Source organism: Martes martes, assembly GCF_963455335.1.
Source record: "Martes martes genome assembly, chromosome: 2".
Lineage (NCBI taxonomy): Eukaryota > Metazoa > Chordata > Mammalia > Carnivora > Mustelidae > Martes > Martes martes.
Genome location: NC_137889.1, coordinates 29,891,633 through 29,917,996, shown reverse-complemented (window position 1 = coordinate 29,917,996; position 26,364 = coordinate 29,891,633). Strand labels below are relative to the sequence as shown.

At 42.6% G+C, this 26,364-nt stretch overlaps 1 protein-coding gene across 3 annotated transcripts in view; it reads left to right on the top strand.

Annotated features, from left to right (window-relative positions):
• Positions 1–26,364, top strand: part of FUT10 (fucosyltransferase 10) — a 278,788-nt gene that overhangs the window by 32,185 nt on the left and 220,239 nt on the right. The window contains exons 4-6 of one of the 3 annotated variants that reach the window (XR_013966428.1): positions 9,296–10,131; positions 18,688–18,866; positions 19,542–19,989. Coding sequence is in view for 1 of the 3 variants with exons in the window: in XM_080796994.1 (XP_080653120.1) it covers positions 9,296–10,131; positions 19,542–19,766 (1,061 nt within the window). In the remaining 2 variants the exon portion in view is untranslated. Of the gene's footprint in view, positions 1–9,295; positions 10,132–18,687; positions 18,867–19,541; positions 19,990–26,364 lie in introns of those variants that run through there. The other 2 variants (XM_080796994.1, XR_013966427.1) reach the window with 2 other exon arrangements.

Genomic DNA, 26,364 nt, shown 5'->3' with positions numbered 1-26,364 from the left:
TAGGGAGGTAGCAATTGTAAGAAGAGTTCTCTCAAACCCTGGAAGTCGTTTGAGCTTCATGAAGCAAATGATTTAATCCGAGGCAGGAAATGAGAACACACTTGGTGAGGCCGCTGAGTTTGGCCGGCTGAGGCGATTAGCAATACGGGTGATTTATGAGTCATGGTGTTTCGCCCATTGTTTCTTGAGCTTTAACATCTTTTAGCCACAGAGACTTTCATTTCCGACAGGTAAAAGGCTCCATCGTTAGATCTTTAAGCAATAAGAAAGTCTTCATCTCTTTCGTACATTCAAGGTCGAGAAACACAGTGGAGAGGATTTGGAGTTGGTGACAAAACGTAGAGTTTGGTCAAATGCAGTTGTACAGGAGGTGTTCACTTCTGCGTCACCCTCCTTGTAGCTTCGTGAGTGATCACTACTCCGAATGTTTTAGTTAGCAGCTCAGAGAAGGCATTTATGACAGGTACCTGAGGGAGCCATGAGCTTTTGGTTTCGAATAATCTGATGCTTCCTCTCGTCAAGGGAGCCTCCTTTTTCTGATTTTGTGTTTTCCCTTCTTCAGCGGGAGGCTTGCGTGTTTTTTCTCCTTCCCCATTCTCACCAGATGGACTGAGAGAGAAGTAAACGGAGACGGAGAACTAGAAGCCTGGGGTGGTGATAACAAGGGGGTGAGAATTGTGAAGGAACATAGTATTTTTAGGAAAATCAGGAGTTCAGGGAGCAAGAAAAAAAAACAAACAAACCTACCACAGAACCTGGAATAATAAATTACCATCAGATGGAAGTCTTAAGGTTTTGAAATGGACTTCTGTGTTAATCACAGTTTGATAGGGAAAAAGAGATTGTTCTAGGTGTTTCAGACAGTGGGAATTTACTAGGGGGATTGGTGGCGGAGGCTCTGAAGGGCCAGTGGAGCCAAAGAAGGGAGGGCAAGTTACGCACAATGAGTAACGGGAGAGCGCTGCCATCCCTGGGCTGGAGAAGCTCAGGGGGAGATCGGTTTACCCAGAGAGCAGGACGAAGGTCTCTGAGGCTCCGCTGTTGAAGGTGAGTAGAAACCCGTGAGCTGGCACCCCCAGGTCGTTGCTACTGCCTCTGTGGCTGGTGTCTCCCGTACAGCTGCCACGGTCATGTTCCCAGGTGCTTCTGCTCTCTGTGCCACAGGGGAAGCCTTTAGGCTCCTTCTTGCCCTTCTACTTTCCAGTCTCCCCACAGTGCTCCATTGGCAGGATCTAAATGAAAGCCAGTCAGCAAGGGATCCTGAGAAATGAAGTTTGCAGGGTCTCCGTCCCCTCCACTGACTCGGAATGGAGCCGAGAAACTAACAAGCCAGCAACTAACATGACCTCCTTTTAGAAAAAAGAGCTCAGGTTCCTCTGTGTTTGAACCCTGCAGAGCTGAGAGTACTGTAATCTTGGGCAAAGCCCACTGTAATACTAAGCCCAGTGTTTGAATTCCCAAAAGAATGTATGGTCTGTTGGGGGACATTGGTGTATTTGGAAGAAACTAGTCTGTCCTGGAGAGAGGGTCTTTGCTTAAATTCTCTGCTTTCAAGGGGCACAGGGGTGGCTCAGTTGGTTGTCTGACTCCTGATTTCAGCTCAGGTCATGATCTCAGGATTGTGAGATCGAGTCCCACCTTAGGCTCTGCTTTCATCGGGAGCTCTGCTTGGGATTCTCTCTCTCCCTCTCCCTCTACCCTTCCCCCCATCCCCCACCACTTGGGTGCACTCTCTCTCTCTAAAAATAAATAAATAAAAAAAATCTTTAAATTCTTTGCTTCCGTGAGAGATTTATATAAAGCATTGACTCATGGATCTATTTTGGTTGAAACTGTTTAAAAAATTAAAAAATTTTAATCTTCCATATGCACGATGTTTTATTCTTATAGGAATTTGTAATTGGTATGTTTCAGGTCACTCCAAGAAAAAAATGCACTTTGTCCAAACCAACTTTGTCCAATCACATAGAGTGTTGGTCCAGCATGCAAACGTTTTAGGGATTGCTTAGGTCTCTGGGCCATGTGCTCTGGGGGACAGTGCCTTTATACATTCTGGAGTTGTGTGTTGGAGTTAAGAAAACTGAAATACCTATGACATAGAGTTTCTGTAAGTTTCTACTTGGTCCCTTGCAGTAAGTGTTCCAATCCAATCCAGAGATTATGGTTAACCAAGTTCTGTGCACCTGAGATGTATTTTAAAAGAGAAAAAGCAAAGAAAGGGTTATACTCAAAGGCAGAGCACCTAGCTTACTCTAAGAGGCTCAGACCAACCTTGGCGGTGATATCAGTGGAGAAAAAGAAGACATGAGAGGACTGGGCTTTAGGGGGAGGTGGCTAGGTTAGTCAGGGCATGGTAATTGGTGATTTTCTCTGGGCTATCCGAGTTGGATATTTCTAGCATGCTGTTAGATATCTGGTTGAAGTTCAGGGCAACAGTCTGGAGAGAGTATGAATTTAGGATCTATCAGTAGATCTGCTGGAGGCAGGCCAAGGACTTGGACATCAGGTGTGGGGATGAGGGACTTGATGAGATATCGAGGGTGGCCGGGGTTTATCAGCAAACCAACATGGCGGGATTCTTTGTGGAATCTGGGCTCTGCAGGCCAAGGGCAGGGCAGCAGGCCACGGTGAGGCATGGTGAGAGGAAGGCTCAGAAGAGCCTGACTGAATTTGGTCAGAGAGGGAGTTTTTGTGAGGACAGAACTTGGACTCGTGTGTTGAGGTGTCCATGTCCATGTGACAGGGTCCCTCATGGTTGTGTTTCAGAGCAGAGGGTGGAAGGGAAGGGGTCCAGGCACCCCTGCACTCCAGCTGGGAACTCTGAGGACCCGGAGAGCTCTCAATTTGAACGTGGTCTACTAGACTCAGTTTCCTTTGCGAGGCTCTAAAGGCTGAGGCCGGCAGGGCTGGGGCAGAGCTTGTCTGGTGGGCGCTCTCCTCTGAGGGACTCAGGAGCTTTCGGAGCCCTTGGACAGTGGGGGAAGGGGGAATGCAAGACCTGGGACAGGCCCGGGGCGAGCCTCCACCCTCCCTCGGAAGAGGAAAGGAAAAATGTGTCTCACCTGGGGTGGTGCTGAGTGAGTGAAGGCAAGGTTTGGGGAGTGAGGTGAGGCTGTCAGCAAGTGCAGGAGAACCTCGCCCTTCTCTTTCCACCCTGTGCCAGGCCCCAACGAGAATCACAACTTAGCGCAGAAAACCACGTCGATTTTGAATATATATTCTCCACATTTGGTGTGAACTGCGGCTTTGCACATTAAAACAAAGAAACCAACAAATCCATGAATGTGTACAGGGTAAGGTGGAAGGATAAACCATTCAACAGTTGTCAGGGTGACTTATAGCTGTTGAGTGTTGGGGCGGATGGTCCTCGGGACCCTGTCTTCTTGCCTCAGGCGCTGCACCGCCAGGAAGGGGCTGCAGAGTTACCGACATAGAGCACAGGCCCAGGAAGGGGGCGTGAGAAATTTCCGGGCCCAGGGGGTAGAGTGAACAGATGCCTAACTGAACAGGCATAACTGAGGGAGGGCTCCATGAAGCGAAATTGATTAAGGGGCAGGCAGAAGGTCTCATGAAGAGAGATGGTGGAGAAGAAGGGAGAATACAGGTCTAGAAGTTAGTATGAGAGCGTTTGAGTCCAGTAGCCTGCCCGCGACCCCCAACTTGGTGGGAACCCGGCCACCTACAGAGGCGCCGGTATGGTGTGGGCCTCCACGGCCTGTGGTTAGAATTTCTCCTGGGGGTGCCTGGGTGGCTCAGTCATTAAGTGTCTGCCTTCAGTTCAGGTCATGATCCCAGGGTCCTGGGATCGAATCCTTCATCTGGCTCCCTGCTCTGTGGGAAGCCTGCTTCTCCCTCTCCTGCTTCTCCTTCTCCTGCTCCCCCTGCTTGTGTTCCCTCTCTTGCTGTGTCTCTCTCTGACAAATAAATAAAATCTTAAAAAAAAAAAAAAAAGAATTTCTTCTGGGGTGATCGGGGTCTTTCCCAGCAGCCAGCACCATTCCTTACCATTTTCAGTTAACACACAGAACCTTAGAGAAAATAAATGACCTGATGGGGATTGTGTGGGTAAGTTGAGAAAATTCATGTGACATGGGCTTTAAGAAGAACCATGAACCACGCAAATTCTGGATGGTAATATATGGCCTAAATTGTTTTCCCCCCAAAGTTTAGTTTCCTTTACTGGGGTATTCTTTTTTTTTTTTTTTCTTTCTTTCTTTCTTTTTTTTTTTTTTTTTTAAAGATTTTATCTATTTATTTGAGAGAGAGAGATCACAAGCAGGCAGAGAGGCAGGCAGAGAGAGAGGGGGAAGCAGGCTCCCTGCCCAGCAGGGAGCCCGATGCGGAGCTCAATCCCAGGACCCTGGATCATGACCTGAGCCGAAAGCAGATGCTTAACGAGGTGCCCCTCTACTGGGGTATTCTTTGTGTGGTACACAGTTTAAGGACAGAATTCTTTTTAAAATCAAGGATTATTTCTGGAGGACATTTTGGGGGTGGGGGGCATTTTTCTTTTCCTGATGAAGGCATGTGTCTTCCTGGGTGGGCTGGGTTTAAGCTGGGTCACGTTTTGGTGGGTGTGCCTGGGAGTGCCAGGAGCAAGTCTTTCAAAAGAATCAGCATTGCAGCAGGGACCAGTGATCTTTCTGGTCCTTTAGCACCAGCCGTTGTGAAAATTCTGGTCCCCACCAGGGATTTTGGGTTCCAGATAAATGACTCCAACTTTGTTAGTAAAGTGGGTTGACGAATACATGTTGCCTTCTGTTTTCACCAGTCTGGGTGGGAATAATAAAAAAGGAATCTATGCCCTTGCAGAAGAAAAGGAGCCCACAAACCTATCATAAAGTATTGTCGCTCTTCTGCTCGTCTGCCACTTCAAATTCCGTCTCCGCAGTTAGCAATCTGGCACCTGTCGCCGGCATTAATTTTATTCCATTTGTATTCAAGTCGCAGTTCCCTTTACAGTGCACGTTAGTGCTTAAGATCTTGTGCGTCAGCTGTTATGTAAAGGGAAAAATGAATTTGTCAGTATTCAGTAAACACAAAATCACCCCGAGAAATGAACGTTTGAATCCAAAGTTGTTACATGTAAGAGCGAGTGAAGATGACTGTGGAAACAAGTGAACGAATCGCCTGCAAGTTAGTCACATTTTTGTATGGATTTACCATAGTGTCATTGACTTTTGTTTCTTTCAGTGTTCCAACTCTTGTTATCGTGGGCAGTGCCCTGGAGCTGGAGGGAGCGAAGTCACTCAGTTGTCCCTTGAGCCACATACAGAAATTGTCCCATATCGTCACTCATATTCTAGATCACGATCTCCTCAGTGGAGAACAGTGCGGATTCCTGAACAGTGCTGAAGCTAGGAGTGCCAACCCCCTGACACAGTCAAAAACCTGGGTCTAACTTTGGACCCCCAAAGCTTAACTGCTAATAGCCTACTATTCACTAGAAGCCTTCCTGATAATATCAGTAGTCGGTTAACACATATTTTGTATATTATACGTGTTATGTACTATATTCTTACAATAAAGTTAACTAAAAAAAGAAAATGTTATTAAGAAAAACATAAAAGAAAATACATTTACGGTACTGTATTCTGTATTTATTAAAAAAAAAAAAACCCACATGTAAGTGGACCCCTGAAGTTCAGATCTGTGTTATGCAAAGGTCAACTATATTTTAGATCTGTTATGGTTCTCGTTTCAGTGTTCTCTAGTGCTGACAATCTGAAACTGTAGGTTTAGGGGAGGAGCTCCCTGGGCAAAATGCCTTATTTTTTTAAATCTTTCCCAGAAAATTTTGGTTTGGAAGAATCTGATTAAAAAACCTATCTTAGGGTCGCCTGGGTGGCTCGGTGGGCTAAAGCCTCTGCCTTCGGCTCAGGTCATGATCCCAGGGTCCTGGGATGGAGCCCCGCATCAGGCTCTCTGATAAGTGGGAAGCCTGCTTCCTCCTCCCTCTCTCTGCCTGCCTCTCTGCCTACTTGTGATCTCTGTCTGTCAAATAAATAAATAAAATCTTATTAAAAAAATCCTATTTTAATGTGATTTTGGGTGTGTCTGCATGTCTGTGTGTGTTATGTATGTATTATAGGGAAGTAACTACGAAATGCTTCTTAAAGTAACAAATGGAAGATGTTTCTGGAAAGTTAGGTCTTTTTGACTTGCCTCTCTATTAGAGAGGCATTCCCCCACTTTTAAGATGGCCTCACTCCTGCAAACTAAACAAAATTCAGAGGAATGTGCTAGAACCTCACACTCTCATTTTTTAAAAAGCTGTGTTCTTTTTTAGAGCATGAATATGAATAAACGTTTCTTGCGTAGATCTGCAGTCTTCTCTTACTACTATAGATTGCATATGCCAGGGACCCTATGCTCTTCCCCCTTCCTTCCAACTTGAGGTTCCAGAAGCAACTTGGCTAAAGGTATAATGAGCTGGTAAGACTTCATCTCCTAGTTCTAATGAATAAAGGGCTTGTGGCTCAAATTGGTACCAGGTGCGAGGCCCATTCATGTTATTAAACACAATCTGAGTGGACCTAGAAGCTGGCCACAGACAGGTCTACACATAGCCATTTTTAAAAATTTTTTAAATTTTTTAAAAAACATAAAATGTATTTTTAGCCCCAGGGGTACAGGTCTGTGAATCTCCAGGTTTACACACTTCACAGCACTCACCACAGCACACCCCCCCAACAATGTTCATAACCCCACCCCCCCTCCCCCCCAGCAACCCTCAGTGTGTTCTGCGAGATTAAGAGTCTCTTATGGTTTGTCTCCCTCCCGATCCCATCTTGTTTCATTTATTCTTTTCCTACCCCCCACGTTGCGTTTCCACTTCCTCATATCAGGGAGATCATAAGTAGTTGTCTTTCTCCAATAGACTTATTTCGCTAAGCATAATACCCTCTAGTTCCATCCACGTCATCGCAAATGGCAAGATTTCATTTCTTTTGATGCACATAGCCATTTTTCGTGCCTGTTTTGCTTCACTGATGTGGATGAGCAGAGATGGGAGTCAGGCCCTCACCATTCTCCCAAGTGCAGGAGGAGGGCGTTGTCTTGCTGTTTCCCTGCTCTGCGTCTGGGCTCTTTGCAGTGGCACACCCAGGGTGAGGCAAATGAAATCACCCACGTGCCATACAGTAGCAGCACACAGCCACTGGGGTCTGAGTCCCTCACTCAGGACATCTGTGCCCAGCCCCGCCATTAATTCTAGACCCACTTTTGTTTTACTCAATACCCCTCCTATCTTATTTTTTTTATTTTTTAAGATTATTTATTTATTTATTTGACAGACAGAGATCTCAAGTAGGTGGAGAGACAGGCGGGGCGGGGTGGGAAGCAGGCCCCCTGCTGAGCAGAGAGCCCGATGCCCGGCGGGATCCCAGGACTGCGGGATCCCAGGACTCTGGGATCTTGACCTGAGCCGAAGGCAGAGGCTTAACCCACTGAGCCACCCAGGCGCCCCACCCCTCCTATCTTAATCTTACGTCCTGATCCCTGCCCCCCTTCGCCTGTGGACTCTAGTTCTTCCTCTCCCAGGCGAACCGCCTAGATTCTTGTTCTGCCTTCAGCGGAAACTTTCCGTTCTAAGTCAAGCGGGTGTTTTCCGGTTTCCATCCTTGGCTAGTTAAAGCAGCAACCGCTTCATGGGATAAATTGCCTCGCTCCTCGAATTCGCTTCTCTTTCACGTCTTCACGTTTGTCTGTGAGCCTTTCTGACCACCTAACTCAATATGCCATTCCATTTCGGCGTGTAGATGAGCGTTCTTTTTGATGCTAAAGGTCAAATATAGCACATACTGAGTAAATGAAGGTATAACCTTTTTTTTTTTTTAAAGATTTTATTTATTCATTTGACAGACAGAGATCACAAATAGGCAGAGAGGCAGGCAGAGAGAGAGGGAGAAACAGGCTCCCCGCCGAGCAGAGAGCCCGATGTGGGGCTCGATCCCAGGACCCTGAGATCATGACCTGAGCCGAAGGCAGTGGCTTAATCCACTGAGCCACCCAGGTGCCCCGGCATAACCATTTTTATAAATGTTCGTCTTTCATTCCTGTTCACTGAGGATAAAAGCCTGGTATCAAGACAGTAGTACTTTGTCCAGCAATTTCTCTGGGCTCAGTAGGTGCCCTGCAACATAATCTTAGAAATTCTGTCTTTGTTTAAAAGCCTTTCTTGATTAATTGATTTCTCATTGATGTACTGTTGGCACCAAAGAGTACATATTTATTTGAGACAGTGTGCAGCGGCATGAAATAATTAATTGCTATGAATTCTACCAGAGAATATGTTTTATTCCACGGTAAGCATCTATTTGCAGCCCCCCCTACCCCCAGTGAATGTGGAAAATGCAGTCTTTTTTTTTTTTTTTCCATTTCCTTACATTTAAAAACTCAAAACTTAAAAACTCAAATTATGGGCCACAAAATCATCAGTGTCAGAAACACTTTAGAAATTTGGTGTCCCATCCTGTGGTATTGTCTTAATCGTTTCTCTGTTCTAGAAATAACTCCTTCCTGATTGAGTCTCCATCCACACTGTCAGGAAACAACTTGCTCCCCACATCCGTCACTTCTGTCTGCCCATGATCATGTTTCAGAGGTTTCCCAATTAATCCAGTGGAGGCTAGAATCACTCATAATTATAATCCTGTTATGCCTTCTTCAGTTCTTGATGTGCTGGGTAATTCATGTCCATCCTGCGGCTGTCTGTAGCATAGTGCCGTTATCAGCCGTTTCGTCTTTAAAAAGCCTCTTGTCTACCATTTTGACGATGATTGATTCACTACACTTTGTTGAAATCGATCATTTTGGGTGAAAAAAAAATCTATCTTGCATATTTATTCTGGCGACTTTTGCATGATTTCCCTTTTTCTTCGGGGCATCAGTCTGCCAAGCTGGTTGCTTTCCCCTTTTCTGGCTTCCTTTCTCCTGCTCTTTTCTTTTTTTAAGAATCATCTATCTCTTTATTTCTCCTGTGCTCTCTTAGACACCACCTCTGGGAAGAAAAGCCAATTGGTAGAGGAATGAATTCTCCCTTTAGAAGCAGGCTAGACACTACTCCCATTTCTCTTAACATAAAATCAGAAGGAGGGTCCCTCTCCTTGGTGCTCCTCTCCCTGAGCAGTTTCTAGGGTGACAGTGTCGTGATTGACTGCCACGCATTTTGCAACTGCTGTGACATGCTTCTTTGTAGCCTTGGACTTCTCTGTATTCTCGTCTTACCAGGTAGACTCCAAGTCGGACACTAAAATTCTCTTGTACGTACTAATATTTTCTTTTCTTCTTCTAGGCACTGACTTTAATATAAATAGCTTACCTCTGCCTCGGAAAGTCCATCATGACTGGGCCCTTTTTCATGAAGAGTCTCCGAAAAACAATTACAAGCTCTTCCACGAGCCAGTCATCACCTTGTTCAACTACACTGCCACATTCAGCCGGCATTCCCACTTGCCCCTGACCACCCAGTACTTGGAGGGCGTAGAAGTCCTGAAGTCACTCCGATACCTGGTCCCCTTGAGGTCCAAAAACAACCTTCGAAGCAGACTTGCTCCGCTGGTGTACGTCCAGTCAGACTGTGACCCGCCGTCAGACAGGGACAGCTATGTCCGAGAGCTGATGACTTACATCGAGGTCGATTCCTACGGAGAGTGTTTACGAAACAAAGATCTCCCTCAGCAGCTGAAAAACCCAGCCTCTATGGATGCCGATGGCTTTTATAGGATCATTGCACAGTACAAGTTTATTCTTGCTTTCGAGAACGCGGTGTGTGACGACTACATCACTGAGAAGTTCTGGAGACCCCTGAAGCTGGGGGTGGTCCCTGTGTATTACGGGTCCCCCAGCATTGCAGACTGGCTCCCGAGTAATAGAAGTGCTATTCTCGTATCGGAATTTGCTCACCCTAGAGAGCTGGCAAGTTACATCAGACAGCTGGACCATGACGACAGCCTGTACGAGGCCTACATAGAGTGGAAGCTGAAGGGTGAGGTCTCCAATCGGCGACTTCTCGCAGCGCTCAGGGAGCGGAAATGGGGCGTGCAAGATGTCCGCCAGGACAACTACATCGATGCCTTTGAGTGTATGGTGTGCAGCAAGGTGTGGGATAATATCCGGCTTCGGGAAAAGGTGAGCAAATCGAGGTTTGGCAAAGAGGCGCTGGGAGGGCCATCTTGATGGTCTCTGCCATTGTGCATCCTTCTGTCCTAACCTGTCCATACAGCTCTTCATTCCCGTTACAGAGGCCGGGTGTGCAGGGAGGTGACTGTCTCATTTCCCTCCTGGGAGGACTGTCATGAGGTTTACGAGTCATGTCCTTCTTCTCGAAGGCCCCTTTCTTGTTTCTTGGAGAACACCGTGCTGCAGGTGCTTGCTGGGCAATGAGAGAAGCAGGCTGCAGAGGTGGGAAGAAGAATAAAAAAGTTGGAAGTTCTGAATTTATCCACATGGTCAATACTCTAACTTTTCTGTCACTGCTCTGGTTTCTGCTAGACTCTTACACGCTTGCCTCCCAGGTGCTGCTTTCAAACTTATATTCAGGGACGCCTGGTGGCTCAGTCGGTTAAGCATCTGCCTTCGGCTCAGGTCATGATCCCGGGGTCCTGGGATGGAGCCCCTGCATGGTGCTTCCTGCTCAGGGGGAGCCTGCTTCTTCCTCTCCCTCTGCTGCTCCCCCCGCTTCTGCACGCTCGCGCGTGCTCTCTCTATCTGCCAAATAAGTAAATAAAATCTTTGGAAAAAAAAAAAGAAACTTATTTTCATTTCACATATGCAGTCAGTTAACATCTCTCTCTCATTCTCGCTCTTTATCTTTCTGGCACACACAGGCTTATTAATACAGAGAAAATGTTCAAATAATGATGGATAATACTTAAAAGATTTCTTTTTCTTAAATTATTCTAAAGAAGTTTCTGGGGCCTTCTGTGTGGTTCAGTTGGTTAAACGTCTGACACTTGATCTCCACTCATATCTTGATCTCAGGGTCATGAGTTCAAGCCCCGAGTCCGAGCCTGCTTAAAAAAAAAAGAAAGAAAGAAAGAAAGAAATTTCTTAGTAATGTCTTCAAATTTCTTAATCCTCTTAACATTTGGTTATTTGCTTACTTTACTTATTTTTGCCAGGACTGGCCCCACTTTGTATGTAACTAAATTTGTTAAAAGGTAGTTTACTGAAAGAAAAAGAAAGATTAGTTTCAATTACTTTTGAAATTAAAAAAAAAAAAAAAAACGGGATTGCCCGCATATACTACTTGGCTATCACCCATCATTCTCTTGCCTAACTCCCATATACACATAACATTTATCTAAATTCTCTGAAGGCAAACAATTTTTGTTAAATACTGAAATGTGTTTTTTTTTGCTAACATATTAATTTCAGGTCAGACATAAGCCTACACAGTATGTGGAATTATTTTTGTGTATTGTATGTATACTATACAAGGCTTTCATATGCTAAATAGATGTTTATTTAGATAAGTCAAAAGTGTTTGCAAGATCCTTTCCCTCATTTTAATTATTATAAAAATTTACGTTACTTTATCTGGTTTTATATAACAAATTTTTATTCATAAAATCATTTATTTTAAGCCAAGCGTCTTGGTCAGTGGCACGAACACTAAATATGACATCATTTTTTCAGACACATCCTGATTTCCAGTGACTTCCTTTCTGACCTAATTTATAAGGCCACAGTACAGCAAAAATCAAAATCCACACACCGCAAAAAACATGAGAGAAGGTAGAGACCACATTAATTATCCATGCTATCCGCATTATTTCTTCTGAAAGTCTACCAAAGCAGAAAACAGAACGTCTGAGGGTGATGATTGCCTGGGCTACATATCACCATCCTTGCCAGGCTTAGGGATTGTAGTCATAGAAAACCCGAGAACTACACAAACCCTCACTGTTTCTGCACCTCACGGATGGCCTGTTGGAATGATTGCTGGGGACTGGAAAAGAGTGTAGGACAACACTGGTAGCCAGCTTTTTAAAAATCACAGGAGAATACATATATTCCTGCATTTCCAGAGAGACAGCTGACTGCGGCGTTTCAGAGTGCCTGAAGGTGGTGTGATTGGATGTCTTCTCTTTGGAGTCTTTGAAGAGAAAGAGATGGAATGGGTTGTCCTCTGACGAGCTCCTGTTCCTCCCAGAGGGGTGGCCAGTGAAGATGATTAAAAGGCTTTGCTTGCATTTCAGTGATTATGTTACAATTCTTTTTTTTTAATTTTTTTTTTTTAATTTGACAGACAAGAGATCACAAGTAGGCAGAGAGGCAGGCAGAGAGAGAGAGGGGGAAGCAGGCTCCCTGCTGAGCAGAGACGGATGCGGGGCTTGATCCCAGGACCCCGGGATCATGGCCTGAGCCGAAGGCAGAGGCTTTAACCCACTGAGCCACTCAGGCGCCCTGTGTTACAGTTCTTAAATGGTGATGTCCTCATTATTGAAAAGCAGAACAAAATATATCGTGAAAGTAAGTTAAAGGGTTTTTGACCAGTTCTTTTCACTTGCATTTATTCATTGGTTTTACAAGATGTGTTAGAGCTTACATATGGCATGTTTCTTCACTTTTTCTCCTTCAGCCAAAGAAAAGCTGGAAGAAATAATTTGTTTGCCTCTAACTCTGATCATTTTTTGTCTTGTGGTTGATAATAATTCATCATTGTATTTAGATGTAGAAAATACTATAAGAATATCAAATGCATTTCCCCTTTCTCTGCTCCGCTCCCTCCCTGCTCTCCCTCCACACAGACCCAGGGAATTATCTGTTGCTGTGTAAACAATATTGTCATAGACTTCGTGGCTTAAAACAACACACATTTGTCATCTCACAATCTCTGTGGGTTACGTAGCTCATGGCTTAGGCGGGTCCGCTGGAAGCCTGGTATTGAAGGATCGGTCAGGGCTGGAGATTCATCTGGAGGCTCAACTGGGGACAGGTCTGTTCTAAGCTCACGTCTGTTGCCAGATTCAGTTTCTTGAGGCTGTAGGACTGAGGGCTTCAGCTTTTTACTGGTCGGAGGCTGGAGGCTGCCCTCAGCTTTTATGGGCCACTTGTAGTTCCTTGTCAAATGGGTTTCCCCAACATGGCTGCCTACTTCAAAGGGAGAGAGAGAGTCCAGCAAGACTGGCATATGTTACCATGTACACATAATCACATACATTCTCTCACCCTTGCTGTATTTTATGGCCTAGAAGCAAGTGACAATTAACATGCACACTCGAGTGGGAAGGATTACAAAGGCGTGAATACCAGCAGGCGGGAATGCTGGGGGCCATCCGCCATCTGTCCACCGACTGAATCCAAGTATGCCTGTGCTCTGTGTTGTACACTTTATTTATGTAGGGAAAAGTCTTTCAATATTGAATTAATTTAGTCAGTTAAAGAATATTTACTGATGAACGATCCTCTCCTCAAAAAGGCTATCATAGGAGATATAACATGGAATCATTACAGATACAACTTCACACAATTGGGATAAACTTTTAAAAAATTAGCTTTGGGGCTCCTGGGTGGCTCAGTGGGTTAAAGCCTCTGCCTTCAGCTCAGGTCATGATCCCAGGGTCCTGGGATCGAGCCCCGCATCGGGCTCTCTGCTCCGTCGAGAGCCTGCTTTCTCCTCTCTCTCTGCCTGCCTCTCTGCCTGCTTGTGATCTCTGTCTGTCAAATAAATAAATAAAATCTTTAAAAAAACAAACAAACAAAAAAACCCCTTTATTTTCTGATTATTTGTTGCTAGTACATAGAAGTAAAACTGATTTTGTATGTTGACTTTATAGACTACAACCTTATTAATTACACTGATTAATTCTGTATCTTTTTAATAGATTTCTTGGGATTTTTTTTACATATATGATCATATCATTTACCAAAAAAAAGAGATGATATTACCCAGACTTCCAATCTATTTGCCGTTTTTTAATTAATTTTTTTATTTTTTTGTAAACGTAGAATGAATTATTAGCCCCAGGGGTACAGGTCTGTGAATCACCAGGTTTACACACTTCACAGCACTCACCATTCTATTTGCCTTTTACTTCTTCTCTTTTTTCCCCTTACTGCACAGAAACCTTCATTAAAATTTTGAATAGTACTGTTGGGACCATATGTCTTCACCTTGTTCCATGTCATAAAGAGAAAACATTGTTTTTCATTATTGTTTACGATGTTAACTGTAGGACTTTGGTTGATGCCCTTTATCAAACTGAGAAAGTTTCTTTCTGTTCTTACTTTTATGAGGATTTTTATCATGAGTGGACATGGAATTTGTCAAATGATTTTCTGTATCCATTGAGATGATCACATGGTTTTTCTTTTTTAGTTTATTTAATGGTGAGTTATAGTGATGATTTTTGAAGATTAAACTGACTTTGGTTTTGTGAGCTACACTTCACTTGGTTATAGTGTCTTATCCTTCTTATTTATTGTTGGATTTGAATTGCTAAAAATTTTTGTTAGGTATTTTTGCTTCTATATTCATGAGGTATACTGTTCCATATGTTTCCTCCTAATGCCTTCGCTAGTTTTCTTATGTAGTAATGCTGGTCTCATGTTCCCTTCTCTTGTGTTTTCTGAAAGAGTTTGTGTAGAATTGGTATCATTTTCTTCTTACATATTTTGCTGAATTTACCACTAGGTCATCAGTACCTAGGTGTTTTTTTGTTTTTTGTTTCTTCTGTGGAAGGTTTTAAAATATAAATTGAGTTGTTTTTTTTTTTTTAATATTTTATGTATTTGACAGAGAGAAATCACAACTAGGCAGAGAGGCAGGCAGAGAGAGAGGAGGAAGCAGGCTCCCTGCGGAGCAGAGAGCCGGATGCGGGGCTCGATCCCAGGACCCTGAGATCATGACCTGAGCCGAAGGGAGAGGCTTTAGCCCACTGAGCCACCCAGGCGCCCCTTGAGTTGTTTTTAATAGATATAAAGCTATGCCTGTTATTCATTTCTTTTTGAGTGAACTTTGGTAGATTGCATCTTCTAAGGAATATTTTTTTCATTTTACCCAAGTTGTGAAGTTGATTGACATACCATTATTAGTATTCCTTTATTCTTTTAATGTCTGTAAGATCTATATGTCACCTCCGTTATGTTTGATATTAGTTTGTGTCTGTTTTATGGTTAATCTAAATAGAGGTTTATCCATTTCGTAGATCTATTCAAATAATTAACTTTTGATTTAATTGATTTTTTAAATTTTGCTTTGTATCTTTTTTGTGGTTTTTTTTTTAAACTTTCTTGTATTATGTTATGTCACCATACAATACATCATTAGTTTTTGATGTTGTGTTCCAAGATTTATTGTTTACGTATAAGATCCACTGCTCTATGCAGCACGTGCCCTCCTTAATACCCGTCACCGGGATCGCCCACCTTCCCACCCTCCTCCCCTCTAAAACCCTCAGTTTATTTCTCAGAGTCCACAATCTCTTATGGTTCATCTCTCCCTCCGATTTAACCCCCTTCACTTTTCCTTTCCTTCTCCTAATATTTTGCTTTATATTTTAATGATTTCTGTTCTTTATTATTTTTATTATTATTAATTTGGACTTAATTTGCTGTTCTCAAATTTAAGGTAGAAACTTGGGTCATTGATTTTAAACCTTCATACTTTTATAATATACATGTTTAATGCTATAAAATTGCCTCTAATCACTGCTTGCGCTATCTCCTACAAATTTAGATTATTATGTTAATGTTGATTCATTTTAAAATATTTTCAGTCTTCTGTTCTGCTCCTAATTTTCCTCCTGGGCAACTGGTGAATGTCCATGGGAAAGAGCTTTAGAGTGGGTTTGAATTCTTCTTTTCTGTTTGGGGCTCCTAGGGATTCTAAATCAGCATGGTAACTCCTACTTCACCTCTAAAAATTTGCTAAAAATTCAACTGATTTCTTATTACCTCTTTGTATGATGACCACCTCTTTCTCCATGTTGTGTCAAAGGTTAAACAGATTATGTATCCATCTCTCCTTAAAGGGTCTTGTCATGAAATTCAGTTTTCTTTGTTGCTGTGTGATTTCAGTTCCCTGAGGGGCTCAAGAAAAGTTATGAATTTATAGATTGTTTGACTTTGTCCTTATTGTTGGAATAGGAGCCATGTCCTCTTTGGAAGCTAAATATTTGCTAATCATACTTTAGAAACAGCTTGTTTTTCTGCCCAGAACCCCAGCTGGAAAGTCAATTTGGGAGGCTGAAATTTATTTAGTTACTTCTAAAATGTCATAACTATTTCATCAAACACACTTCCTTCAGGTCATACTCTGAAATATTTCTACAAGAACACTGGAGTTAAGAGTCCATTTCATAAGATTCTTTTCTTTGTGATATCATTTCAGACGTAACTTTGTGGTACATTGTTGAATGGACACTTGCGTGGGCAGACAAGGAAACAGAGTATTGTTACTGGCTTTCTCATATAAACAGTTATGCAAGGTCAGGGTTGGGAAGGCCATCCAATGGCATGTGGTCAGTATGGCTACCAGATGACTGGTGATTCACGTATCACGAACAAGTCATCTGCTAATGATCTTGGAACATTTCCAATGTTGGCATCTTCATTATTTCTTAAGGCAGCCTATTTTATCTTTTCTTAGTTTTGACAGTTATATTGATCTTTGTTTGAACTGGCACTTTCCCTTCTCTAGTCCATTCTTAGCTACCTGCCCCTGACTCTGTAGTTCAGTGGGGGGTAATGTGAGATGGTAATGTGAGTGGGTTATAATGTTTCATGGTAATCACTTTGGGTCCTCCTCACTTGATTCTGTTCTGCTCTTGCTCCAAATACAATCTCTACCTAGCCATGAACTCCAGCTAAAGTGGCTGGAGTTGAGCCTATTTTTGGTTTTCTGGGAAAAAAAAAAAACTTTTTTGTATTATTTTATATTATTGTTCAGACTTCCCAGATTTCAAGTCTTAGCATTTCCTAGTGGTTTGTTATTTGGATTTGTGTTCTGGTTCTCTGCGCTTGGTGTTGTCTTGGTAAAGAAACTTTGCACTAGTTCCAGGCCCTTGGAAGCCAAACTCCATAATCATTTGTCAGTGGTCCCCAAGAGCAGGGAGGATTTGGGCAACTGTATCCTCGTCCCTCTTCTAAACACGTTAATTCACTGTTCTACCTAGAGTCCATTCAGATGCTTGAAGAAAGCTTTATATGCATTCTAGGTCATCTCTTTTTCAGGCTACACCCTAACATCTTCTTATACGCTTCTAATGGGAGGTTTAACAAAGAGAGAATATATCAATCCAACTGTAGGTAGGTACCCAAATTATTGTATTTCCAAATTGATTTTCCTACTCTGCTTTCTAAATTCCTGATGAAGATTATAATTATTACAAATCCAACATATTTAAACCCTAAGATCTTCACGTTAAAAATTTTTTTGAAAAAGATATATATGCACGAGTTTAAACTATTAAATTTAATTAATTTTAGTATATGTGCTGCCAAAGCGAGCACAAATTTAATTAATTTTAAACTTAAATTTAAACTGAACTTAAATTTAAAACTAATTTATTAAACTAATAAATTTAATATTAAAACTATATTAAATAATTCTGCAAAGTTAGTTTAAAAAAAAAAAGAGCAGTCTTTTATTTCCCCCTTTCTCCCCTTCCCAGTAGAATCTCTTACCATCACATTTAGCTAATTATTTTGATACTTATTCATTGTTTCTAAATAAAATGCTTATATACTCTTTTTTTTTTTTTGGATGTTCAGTGTTTCTGTGATCATGACTGTGCACCTGCTATTCTGAGATGAGCCACGTAGTGTACTGTGATTTATCTCCCTCGCCTGGACAGATCTTTGTTTCCCTCTTGTTTGATTATTTTTCTATGTATGTACCACTCATTCAATCCTTGTTGATTGTTTAATTCTCCTTTGAAGATGTTCAGATCTACCAGGCATCCAGTTCATTTGGTCTTGTTGAAGAAATCACTCACAGAGTCTTCTGAGCCTCGCCAGCGCGCTGGCTGCCCTCGCCACCTCGCGTGCCTGAGAGCTCCCTTCCCCAGCACTTGGGGATTTTCTTTTCTTACGTTTTCCTGACAAATCTCTTGTATGCTTGTCTCCCTTTTCCTTAGTTTTTGCTCCTTAGTTGGATCCTACCCTCCTACAGTTTCCCAAGAAGGGATATGCTAGGATGTCTGAAATGTCTTCATTCTGCTCTATTTAAGCAGTAGTTTAGCTGAATGTAAACTGTCGATTTTCCATGTAATTGGAGACATTTTACATCGCTTTTTTTTTTTTAAGATTTTATTTATTTATTTGACAGACAGAGATCACAAGTGGGCAGAGAGGCAGGCAGAGAGAGAGGAAGGGAAGCAGGCTCCCCGCTGAGCCGGGAGCCAGATGCGGGGCTCGATCCCAGGACCCTGGGATCACGACCTGAGCCGAAGGCAGAGGCTTTAACCCACTGAGCCACCCAGGTGCCCCTTTACATCGCTTTCTAAAAGACGTTTAGTTTTGAAATGATTTTACATTGACAGAAGAGTTACGAAGATCGTACAGAGTTCCTCTATAGCCGGCACCTGGCCTCCCCTATTGTTGACATTGTACATCACCATGGTACATTTGTCAACACTTACGACATTAATGCTGGCCCACGGCTCTTAACTGACCTGCAGACTTTAGTCATATTTCACCAGTTTTTCCACTAACATCCTTTGTTATCCTTTGTTCCAGGATCAAATCCAAGATACCAAATTGAAATAAGCTCTCATGTCTCCCTAGTCTCCTCCAAACTGTGATCAGCCGTTCAGTTTCCTTATTTTTACAAACTTTGATACTTTGGAAGAGCACTGGTCAATATTTTTGTGGACCGTCCCTCCATGGATTTGTCTGATGTCTTCTCATGTTAAAACGTAGGTTATGGATTTGGGGGAATATTACTGCAAGGGTGAAAGGGCCTTTCTCTTCACACTGTATCAGAGGACACATCATATCAATGTCAACTATTACCGGTGATGTTAACTTTGATCATTTGGTTGAGGTGAAATCTGCTAGGTTTTCTCTGTGAGCTTACTTGTTTAACCTTTCCATTAAGCGAGGCACTAAGTCCCGGACATGTTCAAAGGCCAAGGAAGTAATCTCCACCTTCTTGAGGAAGATCAAACCTTTTGTGGATTTATGTCAAATCCACCACAAAAGTGAATAAATATGTGGAGGGGAGTATTTTGAGGCTGTGCAAGTATTATTTCCCTCCTTAAAGTTTTATCCACTAATGTTCACATTCATCAGTTAGTCTTACCACTGCTTTTTAACTTCAGTGTTACTGTCAAGAGATCTAACACCATCCTAACTGCTGATCCTCAGAATTAGAAGATTCCTCTCTGGGAGCTTGTAGAATCTCTTCCTTCTTTCCTGTGTTCTGGAATTTCATACAGATACTTGGCAGTAGACTGTTTGTGTTACTATGGAGTGAAGATATATGCTGTAAAAGGAAAAGTATATGTTGGGTTCTGTTCCTCTTGAGGCAGGAACCCAAGACTTTGTGCTTTCTTAAATTTTTCATTCTTTTTTCCTTTCTCTCAACACAGGGCTTACCACCCAAAAGATGGCAGGCCGACGTGATGCACCTGAGTTGCCCAGAGCCTGCGGTGTTTGCTTTCTCACCTCTGGCTCCTCGCCGGAGCTCTTTGCGGGAGATGTGGATACCAAGCTTTGAGCAATCCAAGAAGGAAGCCCAGGCACTAAGGTGGCTGGTTGATAGGAATAAGAATTTTTCAGCTCAAGAATTTTGGGCCCTGGTTTTCAAGGACTAATTTCTAGAAGAATCAGAATGATATAGACTAGTGCTCTCCTGAGGTTCATTTTCTAGGTTGCCTTAATACATGAGTATCATAGCTGCTTGGTTGACTATCCTTTAGGATAAGGAGTACTTGCTGCAGTACTCATAATGAGCCCTCTCAGATAATGGATATGAATTACGCTTAGGGGTCACCACTGTATTTTTAATACTAAAAAAATAAATATTTCTTATGGTCACCTTCCACTGACATGTCTGGACTGATGTACCTGCTGCCTTTTGTGGACATTCAGCTAATGTGGAGTGAATGTTTCCCTCCCTGCATGGGAGGCAGAGGGTGGAGCTGTGGATTCTTGATACTCACCTCACTGTCTGTAGTTTATTAGTGTCTGGCAAGCCCAGAGTCCTGATGCTGAACATGAACATGAAATGCATTAGAACTTGGCAATGAGAGATTCCATCTGTTGGTTTCCAGGGATGTAAGTGAGTTATAAAAGCTGTGTGCATTGTATCCGCTTTTTCTCTTCAAGTCAGAAGAACGTATGCCTGTCTGCCTTCTCCTTACTCTTACTACCTCTTTCTTTCCGTCTTGCCCTGCCCCCGCCCCCACTGCCCACCCCCCTGAAGTGGAATGTCTTACAAAGATGTGCCTCCTCCTTGTTTATTTTGAACAGTGAGATGTTCTCAATGGTCCCTTCTCCTGCAGAGCAGAATAATGATCTTGAGATCGGACACCCTGTACCGTCCAATCAATGTGAGAAGGGAAGTGGGTGGCCCCCCGGAACTCCGGTTGTGTTGAAGGCGATTTGTCTTCTCTTAGGCTGATGTACAGCCTGTAGTAATGGGCAGCCCGCTCTGGTAGGTGAGCCTTCCTGTCATGTCTGATCCCGGCACAGGGAAGTTGTGGCTGTCCTGTCAAGAGCAACTGTTGGAACTCCAAGACAGACAAGGAGACAGCGCTGGCTGGCGTTTTCTCCCCATGTGAAGGTGGGGAGGCTGTTAGAGGATCCTAAAGCCTGTTGCCACCAGACGTGTCCTGGCTTTGGTGCTCTTTACTGTGGAAAGATATCAGCTCCTGAGGACAGGAAGGGCTCTGATTCTTATGTCCCTGACGTGGCATGTGGGTGAAACTCAAGATGGCTCCCGTGGTGCCAGCTCTCCCTTGACCCCAGGGCAGTGCTTCATGAGCCAGCCATGCCCAGTCTCTTCCATGAGGAGCGCTCTCCCTGGCTGTGTGCAGGGGTAAGGAGGAAACTGGGTTCATTCATGCAGGAGCAAGAAAGTTCACATTGCTGGATGGGAGGCGGTTCTGTGACTGGGTTTTTCTCAATCCCAGCACTGCCATTAACTGAACATGATTCGGTACAACTCTCTTAACTTCCCCGGGCCTTCGTTTTTGTACCTAAAAAGAAGCGATTGGGCTGGTCATTGAAGCTCTTCTCTGTGTAATGTTCTTTGTTTATCAAAATTAAGAAGTTTCATTTTATAGATGTTTTTACTCAGGCAGTAGTAAATCATTAAGCGCCACTACATGGTTTTCAAGAAGAAAGCTCTTTGAAGGAAGAAGCACACTTCTTGGGTAGTGTTAGGGGTAGAAAGTAGGTGATCTCTGCCATTTTTTTTCTGATAATGTCCGAAGGGAAAGCATAGGTAAGGGGGATTGTGTGTTACACACCAGATTTTAAATTGTATATTAAATGAGTTTTGTTGTCGTACCCTTAATAAAAAGCCCAGGACATGATTTGTGCATCTGGTGGGGTATTATCCAGTAGATCCAGTTCTCCATAAGAGCCTTAAACAAATCCCCAGTGCTCATATGCTTCTCATATGTTTTAAGCTTTAACATTGCATGTAGTTTTGTTCTACTTGGTTCTTCATTAAGACTCTGTAGACAAAATTCTGCCTAAACTTTTCTGAAGTAGCCCTGAACAAATAGAGTGAAATGAAATAACTGGTTGTTTAATGGGGCATCAACATCTCGTGGGGGAAGAAGATGGAGGAGAGGGAATTCCGTGGGATTGAAAATGAGGTATGTTTCAGAGAAAAAAATTAAAAGTTTTTTGGGACTCTTGGAGTATGCATAGATTTGAGACTTTATTCACACACGTCTTCTGTAATAGGATTTTTATTAATAAGATGGTACCCTTGTCTGTGATAATTGCTGTCATGGAGGGAGAGGCATGGCCCCACGGTAGAAGGATTCTTATCTGTAAATAGGGAGCTGTGTGGTTTTGAGTTCCGTGTTGGTCCCCTCAGTGACATTGTGTCCGTTGAGCCCATCAGACCACACCTTTCTCTTTACCTTACTCTCTCCACTTGCGAACTATGGTTGAGAGAGAGTCCTCTGTCACTGGGATGCCGTGAGGAATGGCTCATGGCTGTGGAGGGCTTGATGTAACATTCTGTTTAGGGCGTCAGCGCATTTCACTTGGGTTGTTCTCAGAGACCGAGTCTCTAAGTGATATGACAAGGTGGATAGAAACCTTTTCAGAAATGTTGAAGAAAGGGCTCACTTATGCTAGTCAATAGTCTTCACATCTTCACCTGAAAATGAGATCAATTTGACGTTGATCCTGTAGCAGTTACAAAATTTCAGAACCTGATCTTGGACTGGCTTTGTTGCTGTTCAGAGCTAGATTCCAGTAACTAGAGTATCCATTGAGATTCTTGTCATTATTAGTAACAAATTGAATGCAGTGTTGTAGGCGCTACTGAGAAGTAGAAGACATAAGTGGAAATGAACATCCTTGCTTTGAGTCACACGTTGTAGATTACACATAGAACAAGCCTAATATCTATAGAACACTGTATGAATCCCAGCACGGCACAGACCTGAAATTGAAATGCCCAGTGTTATACTGTGCATTAAAAAAAAAAAAAAAAAACCCATTAGTGTAGCTCATAATTCCTGCTAAGGATAACAAGGCATTAGGGGGATTCCAAAGGAGAGTTAGTTTTCAGTGAATGATATTATCTGAAGCATCATGGGTATGACTCTACAAAAATAACATATGTCTTTCTTGGAATCTTCAAAGTATAAAATGTAAAAGTTCACAGGCCAAGAATAATGGTGGTTAGTTTATGTTTCAAATAATTTTGCAATCCTGAATGTTCTGTAAAGCACTTTCTTACCCTTCTTTAGGGAATGTCTTTGTTTTCATTTTTGTTGTTGCCATTATTGATAATTGTCTTTACTGTGATAATTGTCTTTACTTTTTAAAAAAGATTTTATTTATTTATTTGACAGAGAGAGAGAGGGAACACAAGTAGGGGGAGTGGGAGTGGGAGAAGCAGGCCACCCCCGCCGAGCAGGGAGCCCGATGTAGGGCTCGATCCCAGGACCCTGGGATCATGACCTGAGCCGAAGGCAGATGCTCAGCGACTGAGCCACCCAGGCGCCCCTTTACTGCATAATTCTAATGTCAACCTTTATCTTTTATTTTCTTCTGATTACAGAAATAAAAATGCTTACAAAACTTAGAAAATTGAACTATGAACTATGACTCCAGAATAAGAAGAGCTACTCTCCAGTATACCGTCCAAAGACGATATCTTGGGGGCACCTGGTTGGCTCGGTCAGTTAAGTGTGAGACTCTTAATTTCAGCTCAGCTCAATGATCTCAGGGTCATGGGATCGAATCCTGTGTTGGGCTCTGCACTCAAGGCGGAGTCTGCAGGAAATTCTCCCTCTCCCCCTCTCTCTGCCCCTCCCTCTCATGCTCCCTCTGTCTGTCTCAAATAAATAACTAAATCTTTAAACAAAAAGAAAGGTGGTAACTTGGCCAAGTTATTTGGCCCCTCTAAGCTTCCGTTTGCTCACCAAGAAAAGCTCGTTATATATCTAACCGCACTGTGAGGTTGTGAAGTGTAAATAAGTTAGTATTCATACTTCTCTCTATAAATGCTAGCTGTAGCTGTTCCAGCTCTCCGTGGTGACCTTGACTGAGATTTGCACACAACGAAAGAATGGCTAATGATAGTACCAGCGATGGTGTTCCTTTTAGTTCTCCACTTAGTTATCTGATACCTGTTTTTCGTTATGAGATAGGCATTGGGCTGTACACGTTAGCCAGTGTGAGTCAGACATGGGAGAGAGTATGTGGGGTTCTGGGTAAGGCTTTGTGATACCGGGATGTCATGAAAGCCAGGGACTGAGGATAATGCTCAGATTGTACTGTCCCTCCCCTCTGTGGGATTTTTGATGGAGTTTTACGCAAAGCTCCTAACAGCGTAATGGGAATCACACAACATTTTTATAGTACCTGTGCAAACCCAGCTAAACCCAGTGCAGTGATCTCTGGCAAAAGCCTTTCAATTTTGCAGTTTTCAGTCTTGGGAGGAGCCTGTTCAGTGTGCTCAGACTATGAGATAGAGGAGGGAGAGGTGACCATGTCTGGAGGTCCTGCCCCTTATTAAGTAATAAGTTTACTTACTAACTGAAAATCAAAAAAGAAGAAAAGAGCAGAAGGCTGCTTAGGACTTCTCCTGGGAGACAAGCCCCGTTTTGCTCTTCATATTAACTGATGCAAGAACAACGCTTAGGACCCTACTTTTAAGTCACATAACCTCTCTGGCTGATCAGTATTGGGGCCTAACCCATTAAATTAGTGACCCTGGTGGTGGGAATCATTCAGTAGAAGGGCACGAGGCAGAGGTGTGGGGAGGAAAAGGAGTGACCCTCCATGATTTTTATCTTCTCAACTCATTGGGCTTAACAGCCAAGCTGTGGCTGTGTCTCTAAGGGGGTGTGACCAGTCATGATCCACAGAAACCACCTTTCTCCTTCCTGAGGCTTCTTCCCAGATACCTATCCTTGCTCCTTTGGGTCCCCCTGGAACCACTCTGACGAGTGGTTGAGCTATCTGGAACTTGGGAAATGAATCAGAGTTGCACACTGATTAATGCCTCCAAGGGTGTTCTGAACATTAGGTCAGACTTTTATGCCCTATTTCATTTCTCATGCAAACTAGGGCCACATCATCCAACCTAGCTTACCAGAGAAGGTGATAATGCCAGCCCAAATAGGCCATTATGGATATTTGGAATTTTGCTGTTACAAACTCCTTAATTAAAAAACAAAAACCGATTGGCAATTTAAGAAACTTAAAGACTATGAGGGTAGGTAGGGGGTGATATTAAGGGTTTTGAAGCAAGGGCAGTATCTTTTTGTGGGAGACTTTGAAATCAGCCTAATAAAACTCGCTTCTTATAGAGTAAACATGGCTATGGGCACTCATCTTGTGAGTCACACAGGGAAAAAATATATATATATGCCAGTTTTATTTAAAAATGTCCTCAATGAAGCAATAAAAATGATTAATTTTATTAATTTATTAATTTTCTTTATTGTGTATTATTAATTAATATTAATTATTATTTATTTTTATTAATTTTATTAGACCTTGATCTTTGAGTCCATGTCTTTTTAATACTCTGTGAGACAAAATGGGGCGTATACGTGTCACTTTTGTATACCAAAGTGCAGTAAGAATAGCAAGGAAAAGCAGTTGTGTGATTGTTTGGGTTGTGAGTTGGTCTAGCAGCTTTTTCATGTAACACTGCTTTTACTCAAGAGGGCATCTAGCAAACTACAGATAGCCAGACTTGGGTTTTTGTCAGTCGTCTTCATGAAAACAAAATGAACCCGTCACTTTAAGAACAGTAATAGAAGTTGTTGCTAATGATAACATTTCAGCTTTCAAGTGAGAGTGGGGATTTTTGGAAAACGAATTTCTACCACCTTAAGCATCAGTTTACCTGATGCTTAGAAACTGTCCTGATGCAATTGGTGGTGATATTAACAAGTGATGCTTTTGACATTGAGTGAAAACAGAGGCGATGGTGTGTAAGCGTGTATTTAGTTTATTAGTTTTTTTTTATAATTCTAAGAAAGGAAGAGAGGATATCAAATACTGGAGAGAGGGAGCAATTTTTTTTTTAAATTAAAAAAAAAATTTTTTTTTTTTTAGTTGAAGTCTTCCATTAGTGGAAATGGAACTTTTAGTGGGAGATTTTTTTTTTTAAGATTTTATGTATTTATCTGACAGGCAGAGATCACAAGTAGGCAGAGCAGCAGGCAGAGAGAGGGGGAAGCAGGCTCCCTGCCGAGCAGAGAGCCCCACGTGGGGCTCGATCCCAGGATCCCGAGACCACAACCTAAGCTGAAGGCAGAGCCCAACCCACTGAGCCACCCAGGTGCCCCTAGTGGGAGATTTTAAAAAATTATTGATTGCCTCCCTGAAAATTGGGGTAAGATAAAAGGTGATGAGAGCTTTCATTGAGGGAAAAGAAGCTTTTGTTTTTTTAATTGTGAAACAAGAAAAAAATGGATTAATGAACAAGAAAAATATTTTAAAAATATATCCAAATTATCATTATTTGGGTGACTCAGAACGTCAGTCTGCCTGGAATTTATTAATGTACTTAATACACTTTTATTGAGCACTTACTATATGCCAGGAATTATCGGTCAAAACACCTGTTACCATACAGCTGACCTTCTGATTCTAGTAGCGGAAGGAGAATGGAAATGTGTTAGCAGAATGTAAACCACTGCCTGGAAGCTTTCTTTCTTTATTTTATAAGCCCCGTGGGATGGAATTTACCTCCTGACT